The 19,211-nt window shown below is 41.3% G+C and overlaps 1 protein-coding gene across 2 annotated transcripts; it reads left to right on the forward strand.

Annotated features, from left to right (window-relative positions):
- Nucleotides 1-464: 464 nt before the first annotated feature.
- On the forward strand, nucleotides 465-18,830 carry erbb3b (erb-b2 receptor tyrosine kinase 3b). 2 transcript variants are annotated; one of them, XM_074681486.1, is made up of 28 exons: nucleotides 465-750; nucleotides 3,174-3,328; nucleotides 3,412-3,598; nucleotides 4,754-4,879; nucleotides 4,976-5,038; nucleotides 5,242-5,360; nucleotides 7,511-7,652; nucleotides 8,803-8,916; nucleotides 9,005-9,122; nucleotides 9,212-9,285; nucleotides 9,400-9,490; nucleotides 10,010-10,212; nucleotides 10,428-10,560; nucleotides 10,649-10,742; nucleotides 12,921-13,078; nucleotides 13,178-13,234; nucleotides 13,384-13,525; nucleotides 13,623-13,742; nucleotides 13,881-13,979; nucleotides 14,566-14,751; nucleotides 14,838-14,993; nucleotides 15,106-15,181; nucleotides 15,286-15,357; nucleotides 16,356-16,453; nucleotides 16,543-16,719; nucleotides 16,813-16,884; nucleotides 17,085-17,370; nucleotides 17,505-18,830. In XM_074681486.1, the coding sequence occupies exons 1-28, from the start codon at nucleotides 669-671 to the stop codon at nucleotides 18,404-18,406; spliced, it is 4,302 nt and encodes a 1,433-aa protein (XP_074537587.1). In that variant the 5' UTR covers nucleotides 465-668; the 3' UTR covers nucleotides 18,407-18,830. The 2 variants fall into 2 exon arrangements, with proteins under 2 accessions (XP_074537587.1, XP_074537586.1); XM_074681485.1 differs by having other exon boundaries at nucleotides 15,286-15,432; nucleotides 17,505-18,829.
- Nucleotides 18,831-19,211: the final 381 nt, after the last annotated feature.

A 19,211-nucleotide genomic window follows, 5' to 3' on the forward strand; every position in this document is an offset into this window, starting at 1 on the left:
TACAGGGGGAAACAGTGCAGCCACTCACAGGGCTGGGTGCTGACTGGGAGACCACAGCACGGCTTCCACACACTGCAGCTGGATACATGAAAACAAAATAACTGCACATAAAGGGACATATATGGTGTTTGAAAAGACGGTTAGATTACTGATTCTGCTACACTCCCCATACCCCTCTTTTTTTTCACCATTTCCTATAGTTTTTATTCCCAAAGGCACTGATCACGAAATAAAACAACTTTTTCTTTTACCAATGCTCAATTAAATCTCTATTACGAAGCTCAGCATGTTTGTTTTAACGTATTTGATACGTATAGGGTGCTCAATGTAACAACCGAGTCTGCAGCGTAAGAAAATGACGGACCAACCTCTGATTGGTTGATAACCCGGGCTCCTGGCCAATCACTTGCCCCGCTCTGGGAGGGAAAACCCGTAGTCAAAATAAACTGCCACTTGTTCGACGTTTTCAGTTTAGCTGTTGGCGCAATTTTTCCACCCTTGTTTATGAATTTCTACTCCTCATTGACTCCTGTGAAATATTGGATTTTCTTTTCTCAGACACTTGTTTACATGCATGTTTTCATGCCGTCCTTGCCACGGAGCTGTACAGAAGACTGCCCGGACCTGTGTGACATGAGAACATCTCGCTGAGGAGACTCGACTTCAACATGAAACTGTGGTGGCGAGTCATATTGTTGTGTTTGACATTATCATGGAGGCTGTTTACGGTGTCATCCCAAACACATGAAGGTAAGGGAACTTATGGCTTCACATGTGTGTTCGCAGAATTTAATCATTTTTTTTGTCACTGAGAGCAAAAACGACTGTTTTTTTCAGCATACTATTGCTGCTATGTCTGACTTGAAAAGTAACATCCTCTTACATGGTATGAAATTATTTGGTGAAGTCTAGAACAGTACAGAAGGATAAAATAGTTATCCTTGAGCTGTTTGGGATTTCAAAACCATAAACGTGTGACTTATTTAGCCCATTGTTTATCTCAAATAAAAAATACTTACCGCAATTTCCTCTATGAAAGCTTTTTTATTGTTACTGGGCTCAGATCATGGTACTCAATGAAGCAGTAAACTTTCTCGCAGAGACTGAATGGGAATGTCATGAATGTCCTGGAGGAGGCAGGACTTTGATGTTTCTTGTGTGATTATGACCCCAGTTGTAAAAAGCTACAGAGAACATCTGGTTCTGCTCATGTTGATGCAACCCATTTGTGATTGTTGTTATTTTGGTCGAGGCTGAAATTCCCCTTGTGTTCTTCTGAGTATTTTTTTGTTGTTTGATTTGTGCAGATGTGTAGTTGCATGCATGTATGTACACTATAATCATCCAAATAAAATCTTTATGCAGCTTTTTCAGAAACACTATGACCTCTTTTTGGTGAGTTTGTGTACTCGAAGAGACCTGCATTAATGAGTAGATGCAAAAAGATGCACATTCTCTTGTTGGCAGCGTAATGCTCTCTAATTTTTTAGTTAAAATGAATTAATTGAACTCAGAGTTAATAATCTATGTACTTGCATGTTCACAGTCCATACAGGAAATGTGACTCGTGCTGCAGGTGCATAATCTCTGCACTTTAAGGACCAGTGTCATACATTCTGTAGCTCAGCAAGAGCTGATGTGTACGTCTCCTTCCGTTCACAATATTTCCCTTCCCTCTGCCAGAATATCCCACTCACACATGCCCCATTGTCTGTTGGTATGATCTCAGCCACACAGACCCCTCAGACACACACACACACACACACACACACACACACATGCATGCGTATACACCCACACAGAAGCTCTGTCTGTCACTGCATCACTCTTCACTCACTGTGACACACTGTCCACATTTATAAATTTATCACAATGGAGCACTTTGTGTGAAAAAAGCCCTGCTCTCCTCGACCCTCGGCCTTCTACTCCATCAGCCTCAGGCCTGGACTGCTTCATGTAAGCAGCGGGGTTACAGACTACTCGCTTTTACTCTGCTGTGTATCAAACTCTGCAGCAGTAGTAAACAAAGTGTCAGAGAGCCCAAACCCCAATATACTGCAGAAATGATAAACAAGCTTATAGCACTCAAACATTTGTCATCTGGGGGATCTTCTTTGGGGGATCCTGGGGTTTTTACAAATGTATGAATTTTAGCTATGAGGCATATCTTTAGCAGGTTTATATTGTACTAAAAATTGTAAGTGCATGTCATGTTTTTTGTTGTCATTTCCATCCATGTGAAGACATTGTTACTGTAAAATTACGCTAGGTGATGGTTTAGACAACTCAAATAAGTTTCAACCTCTGGTATTTGTTTCTAAGTACTGTAGAGTATAATAGAGTCTACTACACTTGCACTGTGCTTAAACATGTAGAATAACAAGGAGAAATGCTAAAAAAAAAAAAAAAGATTTAACCCATAAAGTTGTACTTGGGAGCTGCATGGCGGTGCAGTGGTTTGGGCTGTTGCCTCAAATTAGGAAGGTGCTTGGTTTGGATCCCTGGCTGGGCAGGAGTCTTTTGTGTGGAGTTTGCATGTTGTCCCTGTGTATGCTTGGGTTTTCTCTGGTTAAAAAACAATCTCATCAGGTTGATTTGTCCCTCTCAGTGTGAGTGTATGTGCCAGTGGTTGTCTTTGCACGTTAGTCCAAGTGGTAAAATTACAACAGCAATTAGGGATTTTCACTTCCTATACGATACCGATACTGCAGCATTGAGTATTGGCCGATACCGATATTAATCCAATACGATATCAGCATTAAAGATGCATACTTTAATTACTTATTTTGTAGTATGTCTGTCATTTTAGAAAAGGCTTAATTAAGTGATATTATTCAAACAAAGAACAGTAGTCAGCAACAGTAGGTATGAGGAAAAACTGACCCATTTATTATTAACCAATGGGTAACAGAAATTTTAACATTAAACATAAGAATACGCTAGTAATTGAATAAAATAAAGGATAAATTAGAAGACCCAGAAAATAACCTAAATAAATCAAATAAAAACAGCAGGAGCGGTGTCTGGAATGGACTGCTTATTTTGGAGATTTTAGATGCATTCTGATACAATACCAATATTTGTTTTTTGCTGATATCGGACCGATATCCGATATCAATATTGGACTGGGACACCTCTAACAGCAATATGTGTTTTTCTTTATGTACATTCAGTGGTGTGTCCTGGGACGCAGAATGGACTGAGCTCCACAGGCTCCCAGGAAAACCAGTACAACCTGACAAAGGACCGGTACACTGGCTGTGAGATCATCATGGGAAACCTGGAGATCACTCAGATCGAGAGTAACTGGGACTTCTCCTTCCTCAAGGTTGATTTTTTCCCCCATTCCCTTCATTCTATAACTGATCTTTGTCCACAAGGTGTAGACGTTTGCTTTTCCTTTTATTGCAGACAATCCGTGAGGTGACGGGCTACGTCCTCATTGCCATGAACCACTTTCAGGAGATTCCTCTTGGGCAACTACGAGTCATCAGAGGAAATAGTCTCTATGAAAGACGCTTTGCTCTCTCTGTCTTCTTCAACTACCCGAAGGATGGCTCCAATGGCTTACGGCAGCTTGGGCTCGCAAATCTGACAGGTAAAGGGAGCTGAAGGGAGAAGTCTTGTAAAGCGTCTTAGATTGATCCAAAGCACCAGGAGGAAGGAAAAATGTTTCTCCTCTTCTCTTCTCTTTTGGGCACAAAACAGTAGATTTCAACATATCTTAAATCTGTTGGTAAGTCATCTCTTGACAGTATATCAGGCAGAATATGTTGACAAAACATGTCGTATGGAACATAGGTACAAACTGAAGTAACAATCAAATTGTATGGAGAAAAAATAAACCCTTTCAGTCTGTGTTGTTAGGTTAAAATTTTTACAGAAGCATTGTTAAACATTTTAAGAGTTTCAGGAGAAGAAATAAAATTAACATTGCAGACATTTTTAAAGAGAAAAAGTAACACGGATAGGTTTATGTTTTTAAAGATGACATTTTAATGAGCTGTGGTAAAGATTTTGTTTTCAACATTCAGTCTTTTTGACATTAAAACTGACATTAGAGCTACTGTGAGGGGATTTGAACTGATTGAAACAGACCAAAAATAAATACAGATTCCTCTTTATGACCTTCAAAAGGCAAAAAAAAAATCACAAGAGTTTTTTTTCCAATCTTTCTTTCATCAAGCATTACTACTTCTACTACTTAGTCCACAGGAAACACCGACAATGACGCCAACAAAAATTTCTTCACAGGAGCTTTGAGAAAAACTTATTGAGGCCCATTTTATACAGCTGGATCAAAAAGTATTGTTGGAGTTATTTCAGAATTAGAAATCAGAAATACTTCCTTGATCCCCAAGGGAAAATTACGTATTAGTTTCATCCTTTCCAAGAAGCATAAAAAGACAGTGAAGTGTAACACTGGGGAGGACAGGAGAGGGAGAACTGGGGGGCAGCCAGCGTGCCCAACGTCCCATTTCATTAGATGTGAAAAAGACTACAAGAGGGAGGAGAAGGGAAAAAAAGCCAAATACCCGACTATGTTCCGGTGGGGGTCAACATTGGGAGATTAGGAAAAAAACACATAAGATTAGAGCAAATGTGATAACCCCGTATGGGTTTATGTTTAATATATTGACACTGCTGCTGTGGCTGTGGTGTGTTTGTTGTGACTGTGGTACCTTTTAAAACATACACTCTGCGTCTGTTTGCGCTCTGTATCTGATGTAACTGGGCTCTGACTGCTTCACAGAGATTCTGGAGGGAGGAGTGCAGATTATCAACAACAAGTACCTGAGTTATGGCCCCTGGATCTACTGGCAAGACATCATCAGAGACAACAATGCTCCTATTGATATCAATTACAACGGAGAGAAAGGTCTGTGATAAACATATTTTATAACAGGCTCAAATTATCTGGACATCGTCTCTTTTTAACGAGCACGAACTCTCCTTTTATCTTTCTCTCTGTCAGGCCCGTGCCACAAATCTTGCGGAGATTACTGCTGGGGGCCAAATAAGGACCAGTGTCAGATCTGTGAGCACCCAATTGTTCTGATTGCCCTCTGTGTTTTATCTCCTCCCCTCCTCCCTTTCTTCCAGAGAATGCCTCTCTTCATACACAGAAATACAGAGAGAGTGATGCACACACAAAGACTCAACACACTCACACAGACACACAGACACACTCACACACACATTGGTGACCTCTGTTGAACCTGTCTCTCCTGTGTGTCTCAGTGACTAAGACGGTGTGCGCTCCGCAGTGTAATGGCCGCTGTTTTGGGACAAGCCCAAGGGACTGCTGTCATGTAGAGTGTGCAGCAGGATGTAAAGGCCCTCTGGATGTGGACTGCTTTGTGAGTACTCCTTGTTTGTTTCTCTACGAGAATGTTCTGACAAAGGCTTTGCACTGCGATCATGTTATGATAGTGTGGTATGGAAATCCCCTTACAGATGCTTGACACTTGCCCACTCTCAACCCACTTCAATTGTTTCTATTTCAGTCTGTGTGCAGTACTGGAGTTGTATATATTCCACAAACTGGTTTTATACTCTCAGCTGAATTTTTATAGTTTGCTGCCAGCCAAACAGAAACAAAAAGTGTATTTTTCTTTTTGAGACTTTGCCTCATTTTGTGCTGCCCTGGTTTGATCTTCCAAGAACATAGCTTGTATGTAGCCATGTTAGACATTCATAAAAAAGAAGAATAGAATAGAATAGAACTTCATTGTCATTGTAACAAGTACAACGAAATTGAAGTCACAGCAGCAATCCAGAAAACAAAAGTAAGAACGTGTATAGAAGGTCCATAAGAAAATAGATGCTGACAGCTTGTCCATCATTGTCCAGTTCAGCCAGCCTCCACCTCCACAGGGTCCAGGACTGAGCTTCTTCAGCAGTCTGCTCAGTCTCTGTCTCCTGGATCCTGTCTGCTCACAGCAGGTGAAGCTCTTCCTGTGTGGCATTGGTGTCTGATGTTAGCTACGTTAGCCATGTCTGTGAATAGCATGATGCTACTCTGCCCTCTGGTATTCCCTCTGTTGCTGGGTTAGCACAGCTAGCTCGTCCAACTTATTAGAGATAGTTCTTATGTTCCCAATAATGATAGATGATGTCGTCACTTCTTAGCTCACACCTGAGAACCAGCATGTCGTCCTCACCTCCTTCTCCTCACCTTGTGGGAAGACATCAGGCCTTACACCAGTTAGCATTGACATGCTACAGGCTGCAAACAGCTGAGTTCACATGTAAACAATGCAGCCATGGTAACATGTAGGATCTCCAGACAAACACAGGAGAAAAAGTAGTAAAAATATCACTGAAGCTTCAAAAAGTTTGGTGTCCATGACCAACAAATGAGCCATACAAAGTAATGATCCACTCCAAATACAAAGATTACAAAAAAGAGACGAAAAAATTACAAGAAACGGACAAAGAAGAGAGAACTGCCGCAAATACAGCCATAGCCAACAGGGTGGTGCCTAGCAACTCTTCTTCTGCAACTTCATGCATAGCTTGTGAATATGATGGACACTGACTTTAAAATTTGAAGGGCTCTGGATGCTTGACAGAGAGAAGAGTCTGCAGCCATGCTAACAGTTTTAAGGCTCTTCTCTGGACAGCACTGCTCTGACCTAAAAAGCTAAGATATTAAAAATTGTAGATTGCTGTTGCAAAGGAAGTATGACATTAACCTTGTCAATGAGAGTGTCAGCGTGCCAACATGCTAACGTTAGCACTAAACGAAAGTTCAGCCAAGGCTGATAGGATTCAAATTTTAATTTGCATAAACTGAAAAGTAACTGAGTCATCAACTTTTGATGTAACCTAAGAGGGTAAAAATGTGGCAACAAAATTACCCAGAAATCTGTGGTATTGTTGTTGAGATGTGTATTCACTACTTTGCTTATTTTCTTACTTTTTACTTATTTTGAAAAAAATGAAATAAAAGACTAAAAACTGATTCAGGCCCTGAACAGGCCAACACCATTGCCACAAACTCCTCTAGGATGATTTATGTACAATATCCTTTGTAACTCATGATACAGTGATTTTCCTAAATGTTGGAGTCATGAACAGGGGTGCAGCTGGTCTTACTTAAAAAAATGCAATACACTCCTAGCAAGTATGTTGAAGACTTACTATGAATTCAAACTGAATGTCGCAACTACTAAAACAAAGACAAGAAATGATGGGGGGTCACATCCTGTCCTTGGCTTCACCTCCACCAACCACAAGATACATACGTGTTAAAAATACAGGAGTTTTATGTTGAAGTATTATTTTTAATTTTCAAAAGATAATGGATTTTTTTTCTCCAAAGCACAGGTTTTATGGTGTTTTTGAATGTGGCCACCAAACATTTGGTGAGAGGAAGGGGTGAGGAAATATTTTCATAGACCAAAGGAGAGCCCCTTGAAAAAAGACCAGAAATTGTTGCCTTAATGTACACAGGTAATAATCAGTTTGTGTTTGTTTGTTTGTTTGTTTGTTTGTTTGTGTGCAGGCATGTCGTCATTTCAATGACTCCGGAGCCTGTGTCCCTCAGTGTCCCCAGACTTTGATCTATAACAAGCAGACGTTTCAAATGGAAACCAACCCAAACGCCAAATATCAGTACGGCTCTATCTGTGTCTCTCAGTGCCCCAGTGAGTGACCTTTCTTTCCATTCTCTTCATACTCTCAACATGCTTTATTCACTTATACAAAATTAACTGTAGAGTTTGTTGAGGTAGGTGTTACGCTTGGCTCTGAGTTGTTAGCTGCTCTTAATGCCATCCCCTTTCAGCTGTTCATCAAATTCTCAAATAGCACAATGGAAATATTTTTTGAACCAATTTCCTCTATCTATTGTTATTGCTTCTAGAGATGGACCGATATGGATTTTTTGGGGCCGATACTGAGTATTAGCAGGCAAGGAGGCCGATAACCAATATTTGAAGCCGATATTCATTTGCCGTCAAAGTTAAAATATTGGTGTAAAAATTTTGAACAATACAAACTCCAACACTTAACTGCATTCAAATGCCTTCAAGCATATGTGTATTAAACAGCTCCCAGGCTTAGCAGCATGTTTTATAAAGTTAAATGAAAAAAAATAGCTAAAGTTTTCTACAGTAAGTAAAGTTTTCCAAAATTTCTATTTAACTGCAATAAAACTGGACAGAATTGAGTTTGTGCTGCCTTTTACAGGCATGTAATGCAGTTAAATTAATTTTCTGTTCCTGTTGGTATTGATAAGAGGACTGACTTTTGTGTCTGTGGAAGTTAAAATAAGCTCATAGACGGTAAGATAGTTATGATGTTAATAGTGTTAGCCCGTCAATGGGATTTTCCATTGACATTAGAATTATCGGCCTTTGGATTAAAAAAAGGCAGATGCCGATATGCCCCAAAATGCCAAATATCGGCTGATAATGGGTCTATCCCTAATTGCTTCTCTTGCCGACTTCTTATCAACCCACCACCATCTCACTACCCCTTTTTTTTTTTGCTGTGTCTGATTTTACCAGTGTCATACTGAAGGGGAGATGTTCTCTCCCTGCCTGAGGCTTTGGCATTTCCCATGCACTCAAAGAAGGGCAGGGAGCTCCCAGAACAGACTCATACTGCCATGTGTAACTGATTCCATGCAAAAAAAAATCAAGTTTTTTGGCAGCAGTGGTCCTGACTGAACTGGGTTTAACCTTTGTCATGTTTGTCGTGGCACTATAATAGAGTAGTTCCAATCTTAAAAACTGCCATTCATACTTCTGTCTCTCTCTGACTCCACATTTTCTTTATTCTCTCTTCTTGCAGCTCATTTTGTGGTGGATGGCAGCTCCTGTGTGAGTGTTTGTCCTCCAGACAAGATGGAAGTGGAGCGAGAAGGCCAGAAGCAGTGTGAGCTCTGCAGCGGACTCTGCCCAAAAGGTTGACACCAACAAACAATTTCCCCTTCTTACACTGACTTCATTACCCACTTAGCAGAGCTAATCGTGGGGTTTTTTTTTCTCTGCAGTGTGTGTGGGTACAGGAGCTGAACACAGACAGACTGTGGACTCCAGTAACATCGACAGCTTCATCAACTGTACAAAGATCCAGGGAAGCCTACACTTCCTGGTCACAGGGATACTTGGGTATATGTCCTTACTGTATGAAAAATATCAGACTGCAGTGCTTTAAAATGTCAGAAGTTCCTCTTATTGTGTATTTCTTGATACTATAGTGATGACTTTAATAATATCCCGCCTCTGGATGCCAAAAAGCTGGAAGTTTTCCAAACTGTGCAAGAAATTACAGGTTAGTGTGCGCAAAGTCAAGTTTTTAAGGCTGCCTGTGAGTTAAAGTCAATTTCTTACCTTTATGGTAATATTTTGGCGACAAGTTGAATTTTCTCTCTTTCTTTGCTGGCAGATATTCTGAACATCCAGTCTTGGCCCAAAGAAATGAATGATTTGTCTGTTTTTTCAAGTCTGACTACCATTCAAGGAAGGTCGCGTCACAAGTAAGTCTTAGTGTTGTTGCTGTTACATAGATACAGTACTGTAATGTATATGTGCATTTAAAAAGGAGCAGCGCCACAATGATTTGATCACATTAAAGGAAAAATAAGCCGCTGATTATCTGCTGAATACCTCTGATGCTTGAGTTCTCAGCAGAGATCCATCTGTGCTGGATGTTAAGTTTATTATTATATAACCATGTGTCATCACTGCTCTCTGGCACACTTGTTATTTGTCTGCTCAGTTTTCACTGAATTCACACCTCAGGACAAACCATGGTGCTCATTGCTTTACAAACCAATGCCTCTTTTCTGTCTCTGTGAATCCTCAAAGATGTGAGTAGGTAAATGTGTGTTCATGCATGCAGTCGCTACATTACATGCGTCCAAGCTGCAGCACATGTTGCTTAATGCTTAGACATAATCTGTCGATCAAACTCAGTTTTCATCTCTCAATCATGACTTAATTCTTCTACTTTTTGCCTTTGTGTCCTCCACCTTCCAAAAACTCTTCAACTGAAGGCGCTTTTCTCTGATGGTGATGCGCATCCCCACTCTCACCTCACTGGGCCTGCGCTCTCTGCGAGAAATCAGTGAGGGAAGCGTGTACATCAGTCAGAACCCCAACCTCTGCTATCAGCACACGGTCAACTGGGCACGGCTTTTTAGAGGCCGCACAGTTCGAGACAACAACCTCAACAACAACAGGCCACTGGCAGAGTGTGGTGAGGCCACTAAAAACCCTTTTCTATAATCCAAGTTAGACAGACTGTCTGAGCATAATGAACTGAACCACTTATTTTAATCAGTATTTGTATTGAAGGGATATTTGTACTTTTGACAGAGTTTTTCTTTTAGTTTTAATGAAATATACAACCATTCAGCCATGAGCTAACCATTCAGCTGATTTTGGACACTTTTCTACCGTCTGTGTTTACAGTTGCAGGAGGCCATGTGTGTGACCCACTGTGTTCAGACTCAGGCTGCTGGGGCCCAGGGCCACACCAGTGTGTGTCCTGCAGGAACTACAGCCGAGAAGGCACATGTGTGGGCAGCTGTAATTTTTTCACCAGGTCAGTCGATTTATATGTTTGAGTTGACATTTCTACTGATGGTTTTTGTGAATCTTATTTATTTATTTTATTTCAAATTTATTTCTAGAGCACCAAGGGAGTTCGCCCGATCTGACGGCGAGTGTGTGGCCTGCCATGAAGAGTGTAAGCCTCAGAGTGGGAAGGCTAGCTGTACTGGACCGGTAATCTTTTTTTTTCTATTTTACTCTGTTGCCATCTGTAATTGTGTGAATCCTTGCTTGTATTTGCCAATAGTTTTTTGATATAGGATCAGGGGGCTTGCTTTTATTACTTTTGCACCAGTGCCAAGAAACTACAAACACTTGTATAATTTTCTTTATGTAAATAATTTCACTGGTCCCTCTCTGAACTCATCTTTATTCAGTATATATGTACAGGTCCTTCTCAAAAAATTAGCAGATTGTGATAAAGTTCATTATTTTCTGTAACGTACTGATAAACATCAGACTTTCATATATTTTAGATTTATTACATACAGATAAAGTAGTTCAAGCCTTTTATTGTTTTAATATTGATGATTTTGGCAAAAAAGTACAGAAAAAACAAAAATCCCTATCTTAAAAAATTAGCATATTTCATGCGACCAATAGAAGAAAAGTGTTTTTAATACAAAAAATTCAACCTTCAAAAAATTATGTTCAGTTATGCACTCAATACTTGGTCGGGAATACTTTTGCAGAAATGACTGCTTCAATGCGGCGTGGCATGGAGGCAATCAGCCCGTGGCACTGCTGAGGTGTTATGGAGGCCCAGGATGCTTCGATAGCGGCCTTAAGCTCATCCACAGTGTTGGGTCTGGTGACTCTCAACTTCCTCTTCACAATATCCCACAGATTCTCTATGGGGTTCAGGTCAGGAGAGTTGGCAGGCCAATTGAGCACAGTAATACCATGGTCAGTAAACCATTTACCAGTGGTTTTGGCACTGTGAGCAGGTGCCAGGTCATGCTGAAAAATGAAATCTTCATCTCCATGAAGCTTTTCAGCAGATGGAAGCATGAAGTGCTCCAAAATCTCCTGATAGCTAGCTGCATTGACCCTGCCCTTGATAAAACACAGTGGACCACCACCAGCAGCTGACATGGCACCCCAGACCATCACTGACTGTGGGTACTTGACACTGGACTTCAGGCATTTTGGCATTTCCTTCTCCCCAGTCTTCCTCCAGACTCTGGCACCTTGATTTCCGAATGACATGCAAAATTTGCTTTCATCCGAAAAAAGTTCTTTGGACCACTAAGCAACAGTCCAGTGCTGCTTCTCTGTAGCCCAGGTCAGGCGCCTCTGTTGCTGTCTCTGGTTCAAAAGTGGCTTCACCTGGGAATGCGGCACCTGTAGCCCATTTCCTGCACACGCCTGTGCACGGTGGCTCTGGATGTTTCTACTCCAGACTCAGTCCACCGCTTCCGCAGGTCCCCCAAGGTCTGGAATCGGCCCTTCTCCACAATCTTCCTCAGGGTCTGGTCACCTCTTCTGGTTGTGCAGCGTTTTCTGCTGCACTTTTTCCTTCACACAGACTTCCACTGAGGTGCCTTGATACAGCACTCTGGGAACAGCCTATTGGCACAGAAATTTCTCTCTGTGTCTTACCCTCTTGCTTGAGGGTGTCAGTGATGGCCTTCTGGACAGCAGTCAGGTCGGCAGTCTTACCCATGATCGCGGTTTTGACCAATGAACCAGGCTGGGAGTTTTTAAAAGCCTCAGGAATCTTTTGCAGGTGTTTGTAGTTAATTCGTTGATTCAGATGATAAGGTTAATAGCTCGTTTAGAGTACCTTTTCATGATATGCTAATTTGTTGAGATAGGGATTTTTGTTTTTTCTTGACTTTTTCGCCAAAATCATCAATATTAAAACAATAAAAGGGCTTGAACTAATTCAGTTGTGTGTAATGAATCTGAAATATATGAAAGTCTAAGTTTATCAGTACATTAAAGAAAATAATTAACTTTATCACAATATGCTAATTTTTTTGCAAAGGACCTGTACATATGTAGGCTCAAACTCAGGTTGTTTTTGACCTGTTTAAGAGGAAAATCAACATGATGACTGAAGAAGTTTTAATTTTTTGATACCTCGAGGTAATGTTTTGTTCATTGCCTAATTTTTGCCTCCTCATGTTAACTACAGACTTCCTGCCACTCCTCTCCTATTATCTTAAAACTCATGATGAGAAAATGAATATCTTAACTCATGTTATCCATGCCAGAACTGACAGGGCAGTTTTTTGTGCTGCATCTGGATGTATTGCAGCTTAAAATGCCTTGCTATTGAGTTAAAAATGACTCTCTCCTCTCTGTTTTATATCTCATAGTTTTGTAAACCTCTCTATCCTTCTTCAGGGCGCAGACCAGTGTGAGGCCTGTGCCAACCTACGAGACGGCCCATACTGCATGTCCTCTTGTCCCACTGGATTGAATGATGGTCAGAGGGGACTGATCTTCAAATACCCTAACAGAGAGGGTCACTGTGAACCATGTCACCACAACTGCACCCAGGGGTGAGACTGGACTTAAAAACACGTGACTCTTCAGGCGTAAACCATCAGATGTGTAGCACTCAGTGTGAGTGATGGAGGTGATGTGTTAATGTGTCACAGGTGCTCAGGTCCAGGAGTGAAAGATTGTTTGGAGGCTGCAAGGCTGGCAGTTAGCAGGTAAGTGTCGCCCCCTGTTGGCCATTATAAAATACTACAACACAGTATGTTTGCTCTGGTGATGAACCACTGTGCTATTTAAAAAATAAGTAACTTAAGACATAAGTCAGATCATGTTTTTTTTTTCTTCTTTATCTTTGTCTCTGCAGTGGTCAGATCACAGGCATAGCTCTTGGAGTTCCTGCGGGTTTGATTTTCTGCCTGGTGCTGTTTTTCCTGAGCCTGCTGTACCACCGCGGCCTGGCCATCCGCCGCAAGAGAGCCATGAGGAGATACCTTGAGAGTGGAGAGGTGAGACTTTTAAGACCGTCCTTCCACAAGAGCTGTCAGGAGCCACTTTAACTTTTAGAGAAAAAAATAAATGTGAATTTTTCTTGCTTCTTGGCAGAGCTTTGAGCCACTGGGTCCAGGAGAGAAAGGTACCAAGGTCCACGCGCGCATCCTGAGGCCCTCAGAGCTGAAAAAAATCAAAGCCCTTGGCTCAGGAGTTTTTGGCACTGTGAACAAGGTATTCATCAAGCACCAAATTTGGACATCCAAAGCTCTATTTGCCATACTTATTTATTTTGTGGAACCCCATTAGAGTGAATGTGCAGTGTTAATGTAAAGTGATTTGTTTACAACTGTTAATTTGATTTAATTGAAGGGTTTTTGGACTCCGGAGGGAGAAACAGTGAAGATCCCTGTGGCCATAAAGACCATTCAGGACAGCTCAGGGCGACAGACCTTCACCAAGATTACTGATGTAAGATTCAGCGCTTCTGTCTCTCCTGAAAGTTTCTAAACCGTGACAGAAATAGCCACAAATTGAAGTTATAGCATCAAAGAAAGAAATTCATGCTTTGATGTTGAGAAATATTCCTCTAAACCAGGGGTCCCCAAACTTTTCCTCATCAGGGCCAAATAACTTTTCCCTTTTCTTATGGGGGGCTAGGATCAGTTTGTAAAAAAAAAAGTGACAACCACAGAGGTGTCTAAAGGTAAATATCTATTGTTTCCCAGAAAGCCACACATAACCAAATATTAATAACCCTTTCTAGGATTTTGACAGGTAAAAAAATCAGTAAATAAATAATAACACTATTAAGGAAATATGTAACACTTTTTTTAATAGAAATGATGACTAAATAACCCTTTTCAGGTTTTCACAGAAAAATGATCATGAAATATTAACTTTCTTGTAGATACCACTGTTTGCAGCTCTTTCTCATTAACATCACTGTAAAAACCAGAAAGCAAGCAGGCTAAGAAAACTCTCTACAATAATGATGAATAAATGATAAAATTGTCTCAAAAAGAACATAGTGTTTGATAATTCGCTCTGTGTGCAGCATATGCTGGCCATGGGCAGCCTGGACCACCCCTATATTGTGAGGCTGCTGGGCATCTGTCCAGGTCCCACTCTACAACTAGTGACCCAGCTCAGTTCACATGGCTCCTTATTGGAGCACATCCGACAGCACAAGACCAGCCTGGACCCCCAGCGCCTCCTCAACTGGTGTGTGCAGATTGCAAAGGTGAGTCCATGTCAGTTTTTGAGCTTCAGATGTTATACGTAAGCTATCAGAAAACTAACTGGGTGCAAATATTCTTCTTTTCCCAGGGTATGTACTACCTGGAGGAGCACTGCATGGTGCACAGAAACCTTGCTGCTCGCAACATCCTGCTGAAGAACGACTACCAGGTCCAGATCTCTGACTACGGTGTGGCTGACCTCCTGTATCCTGATGACAAGAAATATGTCTACACTGACACCAAGGTTGCTCTGACTCATTCAGTTCAGAAAAGTCACATTTAAAGGGTCTTTTTCCAGGAGATGGATAAATCTTTGTAACTAGTCTGCAACTTGTGCAATGTGTCTCCTCACCCAGACTCCCATAAAATGGATGGCCCTTGAAAGCATCTTGTTTCGAAGATACACTCATCAGAGTGACGTTTGGAGTTACGGTAGGAGGCTGCATGCCAGTGACTAAGTTTTCCTCCTAAAAAGCTTCCACCTGTGAATTTTGGCAGAGAGGTGTTTAAAACGTGGCATATGTCTTCCCGGACAGGAGTGACAGTGTGGGAGATGATGTCATTTGGGGCAGAGCCATATGCATCCGTTCAGCCACAGGAAGTGCCAGGTCTGCTGGAGAAGGGCGAACGACTGTCGCAGCCTCACATCTGCACCATTGACGTCTACATGGTCATGGTTAAATGTTGGTGTGATAAAACTTGTCACTTCTCTGTCCAGCAAAGACTGTTTTAAAAGATGGAGGTCATGACAGGTCACCAAAAGTGAAGCCCAATAATTGTTGCTCCCTCTATTGACTGTTTAGGTCACAAACTACACTTTCATGGGAACAGATGGGACATGGGTCAAACACACACTTGCACACTGAGTCTGATTTTTTTTAATTCAATCCAGTTTAAAAAAATAACTTGATACCATGTTATGTCAGTCATGTTTCCACATTCACGCTGAAACTTTTGTCCGTCCTTATTGTTTTTTTCTTTAAACAAGTTTGATTTTTGCATTGAACCCCCCCCCCCCAGCCCGTTTCCAGGGTAATTTTTCAACTTTTCAAAGACACCTTCAGCAACATCACATTTTCACATTTTTTTTATGCATGTGTTATCATTTTGGGCAATGTTTAGGTGATGAGTGTGTGTCCATGTGTCTATGTCTGTGTGCAAATGTGTATGTATGTATGTGCGTGCATGTGTGCAGACCTCAAACATACTGACAGCCACTCCATTTTTCTCATACTGCAAATTTTCACAATCAATAGAAAAATAAACGCAACAGATTCAGTGTGCAAGGTGTCTTTGCTTTGCTTTTGTTTTTAACTACAGATAAAAAAAAATTACGTATCTGGAAAAAATGGACTCAGTGTGCAACGACTTTTACAGTTAGCTGTTATGATGCTTCATAATTTTCATGCTAAGTCTGCTTTTAATGGGCGAAATGTCATGATTAAGTGTTCTGTGTGCACTGGGATATCAGAGTAGAGGAAAAACAATGAAATGGAAATAGCTCAGTTATTTTGTCCAGTGGAAGACATTAGTGCACATTGTTCATCTTTACAAACATACATAGATACTCAGACATAATATGAACTGTGTAACTTCTTCTCCTTAGGCTGGATGATTGATGAAAACATCAGACCAACATTTAAAGAGTTGGCCAGTGATTTTACTCGCATGGCAAGGGACCCACCCAGATACCTAGTCATCAAGGTAATGCTTCTATTGTCATTTATTGTTTGGCAAAATGGGCTGGCTTCTTCCACTGACTTCATAATCTGAGCATCTGTGTTCCTCTGTAGTCAGAAGAAGAGGAAATGGCCTCAGGAGAGATCCATCGAAGAGAGTCTGAGCGAGGGCTTCTGGAGGCAGCTTTTGAAGACCAGGACGTGGAGGGACTGGAGGATGGTTTGGCAACTCCTCCTCTCCAGCACTCTCCATCTTGGAGTCTGTCTCGCTCTCGGATTAATTCCTACAGGGTAACAAGATACCTGCTAGATTTGGCACATATCATGAGCATCAGGAGCAGATCGGGAAGTATCAAAAAAAGTCATTTCTTTCTTTATTTATAGAGTGGCAACTCTCAGATTGGACCAATTGGATACCTGCCAATGACTCCCAGCCCTGTGGACAGCATCCGCCAGGTGATACAGAATCACACAAACACACACAGATTATTATTGCCCCCTACACTTTGTCAGCTGTGATGTGCAAATTAATTTTACTGCCCATTACTGCCAGCTAAACATTTCCTCAGGAATAAAAACATGTTAAATTGCATCATTCAGGTCTCACATGTCCCTGAGCTTATGCATCGGCTCAAGCCTTTGTGTTTCTGTCTTAGCTATGGTTTCAGAGAACGCGACTGAGCTCAGTGAGGACTTTACCTGAGAGGTCAGAGGTGAGAGGGAGCGGCAAGGAGGCAGATGAAGGGCTACAGAGCGGGGGGAGTCTTCACAGAGCTAGGTTTGGCTCTGAGAGGGGAAATCCTCGAATATCTATTGGCAGACACAGGAAACTTTCAACAGCATCAAGTCCATGCTCATATAAAGTATGGATGACTGAGGAAGAGGAGGAGATGGATCACTATGGTTATATCCTGCCTGGCTCACCTGTTACCCCAGAAAGAGGTAAATAATTTGTAGTAAGGCAAAAGCTTGTGGATTTTTTTTTAATAATTAAAAAAATTAAAGCTCATGATATGAAAAAATAAATAAACAAACCTTCTTCCTTTATCCTTCTTTCTATGTGTTCCCATTCCTAGTTTGCAGAGCACCAAAAACTGGGCGAAGGAATCCAAAACCAAAGAGTAATCTCTCTCTTATGGTAACAAATCTCTCCCAGGAGTATGAAATCATGTGCAAAAAGTTTTGCTCCAGTAGTGGCATCTTAACACACCCCAATGGCCCTGGCTTTTCAATGGCGCCTAGTCCTAAGACCTCACCTTTACCTTCTCCAACTGTCGTGGATCCGTTATCTGCAGAGGACACAGAACATGTGGAAACTCTGGCTTCAGTCTTACCTTTGACAAATAAACAGGAAGAGGAGGGTTGTGTGGGAAGTGTTGCAGAACAAAGAGAGTCTCCTGAGAAAAATCAGCCCTCTGAAGACTTTAATGGTGGGATCAGAGCCATGGGTGACCAAGGAGATGGAGCCCAAGGGAGAGGGAGGTATGAATACATGGATATCAGGCGATGTGACTCCACAGAGAGAGACGATCAGGCATGGGAGAAAAGTGGGAGTCAAACATCTGAGGCAGGGATGGAGGAAACAGACCAAATAGAGGAGGTGATGAAAAAAGAGCACAAGGATGGAGAGGAAGAAATGTACCACAACACAAATAAACAGCCTCTTCGGGGGAATCTGATTGCTGCAGTCTTGCCCAGGCCAGATGTGCTCACGTCTGGTGGAGAGAAGGTGGAAGAGTATGAGGATATGACCAGACTTGGAGTGGTGCCCAGTGGATGGGAGCAAGCAGACTACCAGAACCTCCCTGTGAAGGGGAGGGCTGTTACAGATGAGCTGGGCAGCAGCAGGTGTGATGGGATTGGGGGATACATCAAGGTGTGTGCTGGAATCGGGGAACCTGGCAGCAACACATCTTTTGACAACCCAGACTACTGGCACAGCAGACTGTTCATCAAGCCAGATGCTGTACGCACATAATTATATGGGGCTGACATTACGTATGTTCAACTCAAATATGATGGTTTTCCTGTAATGACTTTCAGCTTTATTGCCAGTATACTTCCAAAATTATCTTGGTGAAGAAATAAATCTCTGAAAGTCATCTTACAATTTTATATAGTAAATAAATAAATGCTCCAAAAAGCAAGTCAGTATGGAGCAAACAGTTGAAACTTAATTCTGCTGCAAGCAAAATGAGAACTGTATGGTGAAAATGATATGGTAAGTAGTTCCTTCCTACAATAAAAATGTAATAAAAAGGGAAACAGATTTTACATATGCAAATATTTTTGTGACTGTGTAGATAAGTGCATAGCCTAATTGTGTTTTGTAGTATTAATTTTGGGTAACTATATCCCATTGAGTTGACATACCACTATATATTATACCAATGAATGAATAAATAAAATTATTTTGCAAATATTTTTTGTCGTTGATTTACAGAGAGCAGAATCTTTGTTACACTGTGCCTTTCAAAATAAAGCACCAAAAGACACGTTTTTTAAAAAATGAATAAATAAATAAAAAATAAAGAGAGAGAGAGAGAAATCATTAGTCAATCGTGTGTCACCTGTCTGAATCAGAAACAATGTTACAAACTCACCACAAGTAATTTATGAACACTCCATTCAGTAATCAACCACGAACACTGCAATTGACATGGTAGCTTGTGAACGCGTCGGTGACGGCGTCGGCGCGATTTGGTCAGGGGTGATCAAAGACGAATAAGCGAAATAAGTGAGTAACCTCTATATTTTTCCGTTTTCGTACAAATCAAACGCTT

Source organism: Halichoeres trimaculatus, unplaced genomic scaffold, assembly GCF_033239565.1.
Source record: "Halichoeres trimaculatus isolate MK-OKI-2021-1 unplaced genomic scaffold, fHalTri1.1 fHalTri1_scaffold_11, whole genome shotgun sequence".
In the NCBI taxonomy this organism is placed as follows: domain Eukaryota; kingdom Metazoa; phylum Chordata; class Actinopteri; order Labriformes; family Labridae; genus Halichoeres; species Halichoeres trimaculatus.

Coding starts and splice junctions, on each gene's coding strand:
- erbb3b (XM_074681485.1), top strand. CDS start 669: ATGAAACTGTGGTGGCGAGTCATATTGTTGTGTTTGACATTATCATGG. Junction 7,653..8,802: donor CTGTGTCTCTCAGTGCCCCA/GTGAGTGACCTT, acceptor CTCTTCTTGCAG/CTCATTTTGTGGTGGATGGC. Junction 9,286..9,399: donor AACTGTGCAAGAAATTACAG/GTTAGTGTGCGC, acceptor CTTTGCTGGCAG/ATATTCTGAACATCCAGTCT.